General features: G+C 49.1%; 2 protein-coding genes across 2 annotated transcripts; both read left to right on the top strand.

Moving 5' to 3' along the window:
• Positions 1 to 542: 542 nt before the first annotated feature.
• On the top strand, positions 543 to 1,166 carry LOC140802935 (uncharacterized). The gene is made up of 2 exons (XM_073158544.1): positions 543 to 850; positions 911 to 1,166. Exons 1-2 carry the CDS (start codon positions 543 to 545, stop codon positions 1,164 to 1,166), a joined length of 564 nt encoding a protein of 187 aa, XP_073014645.1.
• A 4,861-nt stretch (positions 1,167 to 6,027) lies between these two features.
• Positions 6,028 to 7,047, top strand: LOC140802934 (uncharacterized). Its single transcript, XM_073158543.1, has 3 exons — positions 6,028 to 6,266; positions 6,436 to 6,535; positions 6,631 to 7,047. Exons 1-3 carry the CDS (start codon positions 6,028 to 6,030, stop codon positions 7,045 to 7,047), a joined length of 756 nt encoding a protein of 251 aa, XP_073014644.1.
• The last annotated feature ends 285 nt before the right edge of the window (positions 7,048 to 7,332 follow it).

The raw sequence follows: 7,332 nt of genomic DNA, 5'->3' as shown, positions 1-7,332 counted from the left end.
TGATCGACATTTTGTGTCTGGAGTTAGCTGTGGGTTTGAGTGTAGTATTCTGGACACTGACATGTCCAATCCCAGAAAAAGACCTCAGGATGATGGTAGGCGATCGCGTAAAAAGCGATCGGATCCTTCTTCCACCCGTTCCTCATGAATTGCCTAATCTGGAATATCCGGGGACTTCGAGGTTCGGAGTCCCAGCAGAGGCTTCATGCCTTTGTGAAGGAGAAACAGATTAAGGTTTGGCTATTTTGGAGCCCATGATTGATCTGGATCCGAGATTCACGACTCGTCGTTTGGGGTTTTCTGGAGTCATCTCTAATCCTCCGGTCATATCTGGGTATTTTTTGCTGCTGATGTGAGGGCGGAGTGTGTTTTTGATCATGCTCAGTTCCTTCACATCAGAGTCTCTGCCTCTTTCTTGCCGACAGAGATATTTTGTTCTTTTGTCTATGCTAGATGTGATTATGTTCAGCGTAGGGATCTTTGGGCTTCTTTGCTTTTGGTTAAGCCTGTTTTAAGTCCCTGGCTGGTTGGGGGCGACTTTAATGTCGTCAGGGATGCGTCTGAGTGCTTGGGCTCCCGTGGTGGTAGGTTGTTACCCACTGGAGGAGTTCAACACTTTTATTCTTGATTCTGACCTGATCGATGCTCGTTTTGAGGGGTCTTCGTTCACTTGGACGAATAAGACCATTTGGAAGCGGTTGGACAGGGTCTTGGTTTCTGTTGATTGGGGAGATCATTTCAGCTCCATTCGGGTTGAACATCTCGCTCGTACTGTCTCAGATAACTGTCCGCTTTTGGTCACCGCTCCTGTTTTTGCCCGTGGGCTGAGCTCGTTTCGCTTCCAGCGTATGTGGGTTAGGCACCATGGTTTTTTACAGACTGTGAGGCTTAATTAGAATCTGCCTTGTAGTCTGAGCGGCATGCCTCGGCTTTTTGCCAAGATGAAGCGTCTCAAGCATCACCTCCGATGGTGGAATCGAGATGTTTTCGGTAACATCTTTGATAGACTCACTGAGGCTGAGAGGGCTGTTCGTTCAGCCGAGGCTGTCTGTGAGGCCGACCCTTCTGACGCAAATTGGACTTCGCTGTCCGATCGCAATGAGGATCTGGCCCGTATCACCGCCTTGGAGGCGGATTTTTTGAAACAGAAAACGGCTTGCCATTGACTTGAGGATGGTGAGCGGAACACCAGACTCTTCCATAATATGGTGAGGAAAAAGCGCGTTGTGAATAAAATTTTCCGCATCTGGAAGAATGGGGTCTGCCTGACGTCTCAGGATTTGATTTAGCAGTCAGGAGCCTTGTTTTTCCAGGATCTTCTTACCGGGGAGCCCTCTGTGCTCGATTGCCCTGATTTTTCGGGTTTTCCCTCGGTTATCTTTGACGTGGAGAATGACGGTTTTGCTGCGATTCCCTCTTTGGTGGAGGTCTGCGCGACCGTCTTCTCCATTCACCCTGATAGCGTTGCTGGCCCTGATGGCTTTTCTTCGGCGTTCTTTCAGCATTGCTGTGAGATTGTCCATCAGGATGTTTTTTGTGCTGTTCTTGATTTTTTCCAGGGATCTCCTATGCCTCAGGGTTTTACCGTCACCACGATCACTCTAATTCCCAAAGTCGAGGGTGCACGTGCCTGGTCGGACTTCCGTCCGATTAGTCTGTGCAATGTCACGAACAAAATCATCTCGAAGTTGTTGTACTCTCGGTTAAGGGATGTGGTGGAGAGACTTGTTTCCCCGAATCAGAGTGGCTTCGTTCCGGGTCGGATGATCTCGGATAATATTCTCCTTGCCCAGGAGCTCACTCACAGCATTACTCTCCCCACTCGTGGTGGTAATGTCATCTTGAAGTTGGATATGGCCAAGGCTTATGATAGGGTCTAGTGGCAGTTCTTATTTGACATTTTGAGACATTTTGGTTTTTCAGAGCGTGTTGTGGCTTTGGTCTCGGCCTGTGTTTCCCATTGTCATTTCTCCGTGAACATCAATGGTTCTCTATCGGGGTTTTTTGTTCCACCAGTGGCCTCCGGCAGTGTGTTTCATTGTCTCCCCTTCTCTTCATTTTGGGGGCGGAGTATCTTTCTCGTGGCCTTGACCGCCTCTACCTGCAGCATCCTGCGCTCAGATACCGTTCTGATTGTGATATTTTGATCTCCCACCTGGCTTATGCTGATGATGTCATTATTTTTGCCAGCGGTGGGTCTCGTGGTATGCAGCGCCTTGTATACTTTCTGCATCACTACGAGAACTGTTCGGGGCAGCGTTCACAGTTCTGTGATTTTGCCTCCGAGGTGCTCTGGGCGCCTCTGCTCCCGGCTTTTGCGCATCATCGAGTTCGCCGAGGGTCATCTGCCCCTCAAGTGCCTCGGAGTTCCCCTTTATCGAGGTAATCGCACATGTTCCCTTTTCGAGCCCCTCCTACAGTCTGTTCGTAGGAAGTTAGAGGGTTGGGAGATTCGGACCCTCTCTCCGGGTAGCCGCATGACCCTGATACGCAGCGTGCTCCTCTCCATGCCGATTTATCTGTTTCAGGTGGTTCAGCCACCTCTGGCTGTCATGGAGAAGCTTGAGCGGGCCTTCAATGCCTTCCTCTGGGGGTCGAGGCCCTTGGAAAGGAAGTGGCACTGGCCCGGTGGTCCCGGGCTTGTCTCCCCGTGATTGAGGGGGGCCTTGGATTCCGCAGATTGAAAGATCTCGTGGAATCTTTCTCTATAAAATTATGGTTCAGATTTCGGCAGAGCTCCTCTCTATGGGCGAGATTCCTTTTTCGGAAGTATTGCCGACGGGATGCTCCTGCCTGTGTCCCCGCTAGTGCTTCTATTTCCCCCATTTGGCGTCATCTCCTCAGGATCTGCCCTCGCGCGGAGCCTGGAATTCGCTGGCGAGTTGGTCTTGGAGATGTTTCCTTTTGGGATGACACTTGGTTTGGGGACGTTCCTTTGTCCTCCCGATGTGTGGTCCGCGGGGGCCGTGATGTTCGGGTCTCTCATTTTCTGTCTGAGGGGTCCTGGGATTTTGATCGCCTTTGTGCGGTTGTTGCTCCTTCGGTTGCCGAGGAGATTGTTTTGATTCCTGTTCTTTCGGGAGACCCTGATCTGGCAGGATGGATCCATAGCTCCGATGGTGCTTTCTCTGTGAGATCTGCTTGGGAGCTGATCCGTCAGCGTGCTCCGTCTTCAGATATCTTCCGCCCATGTTGGGGGAGTTGGTTGAGGCCTACCATGTCGTTCTTCCTTTGGAGGTTCTGGCATCAGTGGCTCCCAGTTGATGAGGTGCTCTAGCGCCGGGGTTTTGCGTTAGCCTCGAGATGTCAGTGTTGTGATATGGCTGAGACATTCACACACATATTCATTCGCAGCCCGGTTGCTCGGTCTGTCTGGCACTTCTTTGGCGCCGTGTTTCGGGTTCGTATTCCCGACACTGAGGATTTCAGTTTGTTCCTCAGTGTGTGGAAGAGAGATTTGTTCTGGTCCCGGGGGGCTATGTGCAGGAGTTTCTCCCTTGCATCGTCATGTGGTTCCTCTGGACTACGCGGAACGATGCTAAGCACCGTCATCTTCCCATCTCTGGGGAGATGGTGAAGTTAGAGATTTTTTCTTACCTGCGTCTCGCCCACTCTGCGCGTATTGTCAAGTCTAGACATTGGCTGGGTGTGTTTCATGTGGCGAGATTGCTGGGTATTTCGGTTGCTCTCCACAGATTCCATAGGACGGCGATTGTTCGCTGGCTGCGACCGCCGTCCGGGTGTTTCAAGCTTAATGTGGATGGGAGCTCGCGTGGTATATCTGGGGACTCCTCTGCTGGTGGCGTTGTTCTGGATGATTCCGGGAGGGTTGTGCTCTCATTCAGCGAGTTCATCGGAGCTGGGTCTTCTCTCCGGGCTGAGCTTTGGGCGGTTTGGAGGGGTCTTCTCCTTTGTTCTGATCATTCTTTTTTCCCTCTTTGGATCGAGCTTGATTCTCTGACTTCTATTCAGCTCATTCGTTCTCGTCGATGGTGCTGGGGTCTTGACCACATTGTATCCAGGATTCTGGTCCTTTTGAGGGGGCGGTCTGTTCATATTTCGCATATATTCCAGGAGGGTAATTCGGTGGCAGATGCATTGGCGGCGAGGGCCCATACCCTTAGGCACTTTACCTTAGAGTTAGGTCCCTCCCTCCCTAGGAACATTTCCATACTTGCACGTTCGGATACCTCCGGCCTTCCCTACCTGAGATATAGATGTTCTTAGCTGTTTGCAGCCCATTCCTTCACTTGGACCCATTTCTTCAGTCTTTCTATATGTATATGTATATTTTTTCTTTGCAGGTACTGTCTTTTTGGGGGTTTCTCTTTTTCCCCGTTTTGCCAGTCTGGTGTGAGTGGGCCCAGACATTCGCACACTACATGTTTGGTCTCCTCGGGAATTGGTGGGCTCTTGCACTTACCCTATTGGTGCTTTTCTTTGGCCCTCTCATATTCCCTGGAGCGTTTTTTCTGTTTGTGCCTCTCTTTGGTCCATTTCTGGTCCCTAGCGGGCGTTTACTGCAGGTTCTCCTTGCCCACCGTATCAGTTCTTTTACAGGAGTTTATTGGATGTCGTCGTGGTTCCAGGGATTATTTCCGGATGACCCTCTTCATTGTTATGATACTTTCGTCAGATTTATACTTCAGATGCTGGATCTTTTTTGTTCTTGCTGGATTGCGATCGTCATTTTGCCCTTTTATCGTCATTGTACAGTGATTTCCTGGCCTGATCTTACTTTGACTGCTGGGATTCATACCGTTACCCGGTCTCAGATTAGAGTCGTTTTGACAGATTGGATTCTTCAGGGTGATGGCTCATAGATGAGAGTTTCTTCATGGATTCCGCGCTCATCTTCTAGTTATCATTTGGTCTTCTTCGGCGTGTTGACTCTTAGCGCTGTTCGTATTTGATTAGTTACTGGCGCACTTTTTGTTGTAGTCTAGGGTTATTTTTGCTCATGTATTTATGTCCTAGGCTACTTTGTTTTTATGTTTCTACTGCTTTAGTCTTTTTGAGGAGGTCTTGGTATAGTCCCCCTCCTCTTTTAGGCTTTCTTTCTGCTGTTACTTTTTATTTTGTAGATATATACAGGTAGGGGTCTGCCTAACCCCCCCGCATCCGGCGGTGTTTTCCGGAAAGAAAAAAAAACCCTAAACCCTAAACCCTAAACCCAACCCAAACCCCAAACCCTAAACCCGAAAACCCGAAACCCTAAACCCTACACCCCAAACCCTCGTGGCCGTTCCCCATGAATTGCATCATTTGGAATGTCAGGGGTCTTGGGAACCCGAGCTCCCAACAAAGGCTCCATGCCTAGGTTAAGAAGCATCATGTCAAAGTCCTAGCCATCTTGGAGCCAATGATCCTTCTTGATCAGCGTTTCATTACTCGTAGGTTGGGATTTCGTAGTGTTATTTCTAATATTTCTTGTCACATCTAGGTCTTCTCTTCTGAGGATGTTCAGGTTGAGTGTGTCCTTGACCATGCTCAGCTTTTACACGTCACCGTCTCTTCTTCTTTTCTCCCTACTTCTGTCCTTCGCACTTTTGTCTATGCCAAGTGTGATTACATTGAAAGGCGCGATCTTTGGGTTTCGTTGCTCCAGATTAAACCTGACATGTTTCATTGGCTTGTTGGGGGGGACTTCAATATCGTTCGTGATGCCAGTGAGTGCCTTGGTACTTCTGGGGGGCGTCGCCTACCCATGGACGAATTTAATGATTTCATTCTTGAGTCTGGTTTAGTTGATATTGGTTTTGAAGGGTCGTCCTTCACTTGGACGAACAAAACCATATGGAAGCGTCTGGATAGAGTCTTCGTTTCGACTGACTGGTGTGATCATTTCCACTCTATCCGAGTCCAGCATCTTCCTCGTACTGTCTCGGATCATTCCCCCTCCTTATCTCCACCCCTATCAATGCTCGTGGGCCGTGTTTTTTTCGGTTCCAGAGCATGTGGACGAGACACCACAACTTTCTTCAGATGGTGCGATTGAATTGGCATAATCCTTGTCATCTGACGGGTATGGATCGGCTCTTTGTCAAGCTCAAGCGGCTTAAGAGTCACCTCAAGTGGTGGAATCAGGATGTTTTTGGAAACATCTTTGATAAAATCTCTGAGGCTGAGACTGCTGTGAAACTAGCAGAAAGTGCTTGTGAGACTGACCCTACTGATTTACACTGGACACGCTTGTCCAAGTGTAATGAAGATCTTGCGAAGGTCACAGCTATGGAGGCGGATTTTTTGGAAACAAAAATCTGCCTGTAAATGGTAAGAGGATGGTGAGAAGAACACCAAGCTCTTCCACAACATGGTCAAGAAGAGAAGTGTAGTTAATAAGATCTTCCGTATTTGGGAGGATGGGGTGTGTATCACGTCCCCTGAGCTAATTCAATGCTCTGGCACCGCCTTCTTCCAGAACTTGCTTAACAGGAACCCTTCTGTTCTGAGTTGCTCGGATTTTTCTGATTTGATCCCTCTGATCTCGGAATCAGAGAACCGCCATCTCACTGCCGAACCTTCTTCGGAAGAGGTTCGTGTTGTCGTCTTCTACATCCACAGGGATAGTGTTGCGAGGCCCGATGGATTCTCCTCGGCTTTCTTCTAGACTGTTGGGACATTATCCAGCATGATGTTCTCGATGCGGTGTTGGACTTCTTTCATGGGTCCCCGATGCCCCAGGATTTCACTGCCACCACCATCACTCTGATTCCGAAAGTTGAGGGAGCTCATTCATGGACTGACTTTTGTCCCATAAGCCTCTGTAATGTCACGAACAAGATCATCTCGAAGTTGATCTATTCGCATATGAGCAAGGTTGTCGAGAAGATCATCTCTATGAATCAGAGTGGTTTCGTTCCTGGCAGACTTATTTCTGATAACATCCTTCTAGCCCAAGAACTCATTCATAGCTTCAACCTTCCCTCTCCCAGGGGTAATGTCATCATCAAGTTGGATATGGCTAAGGCCTACGACAGGGTCCAATTGCCTTTCCTCCTCCAGATTCTCAATAAGCTTGGTTTTCGGATACAGTTGTTGCCATGATATCGGCTTGCATTTCCCATTGCAAGTTCTCTTTGAATATCAATGGCAATCCCGCCGGCTTCTTCAGTTCCTCCAGAGGTCTCCGTCAAGGAGGCCCCATCTCTCCGCTCCTCTTCATTCTGGGGGCGGAATATCTTTCTCGAGGGCTGAATCGCATTTCTCTGCAATTTCCGGATACTCGTTTTCGATCGGGGTGCGGCACCCTGGTTTCCCACTTAGCCTATGCTGATGATATCATTATTTTTGCTAATGGTGGGACCCGTGGCATTCGGCGCATTATGGATT

The sequence above is a fragment of the Primulina eburnea genome, chromosome 10 (assembly GCF_022965805.1).
Source record: "Primulina eburnea isolate SZY01 chromosome 10, ASM2296580v1, whole genome shotgun sequence".
NCBI classification, from domain to species: Eukaryota; Viridiplantae; Streptophyta; class Magnoliopsida; order Lamiales; family Gesneriaceae; genus Primulina; species Primulina eburnea.
Note: the sequence above shows the minus strand (reverse complement) of the source record. Positions and strands in the feature narration are given on the sequence as shown.

What these genes read in the sequence shown, in the direction of transcription:
- LOC140802935 (XM_073158544.1), top strand. Translation starts at nt 543, where the DNA reads ATGTCGTCAGGGATGCGTCTGAGTGCTTGGGCTCCCGTGGTGGTAGGT. An exon ending in TCGTTTCGCTTCCAGCGTAT is followed by an intron (nt 851 to 910) that starts GTGGGTTAGGCA and finishes TCTGCCTTGTAG; the next exon opens with TCTGAGCGGCATGCCTCGGC.
- LOC140802934 (XM_073158543.1), top strand. Translation starts at nt 6,028, where the DNA reads ATGGATCGGCTCTTTGTCAAGCTCAAGCGGCTTAAGAGTCACCTCAAG. An exon ending in TTGGAAACAAAAATCTGCCT is followed by an intron (nt 6,267 to 6,435) that starts GTAAATGGTAAG and finishes CTTGCTTAACAG; the next exon opens with GAACCCTTCTGTTCTGAGTT. An exon ending in CCGAACCTTCTTCGGAAGAG is followed by an intron (nt 6,536 to 6,630) that starts GTTCGTGTTGTC and finishes GACATTATCCAG; the next exon opens with CATGATGTTCTCGATGCGGT.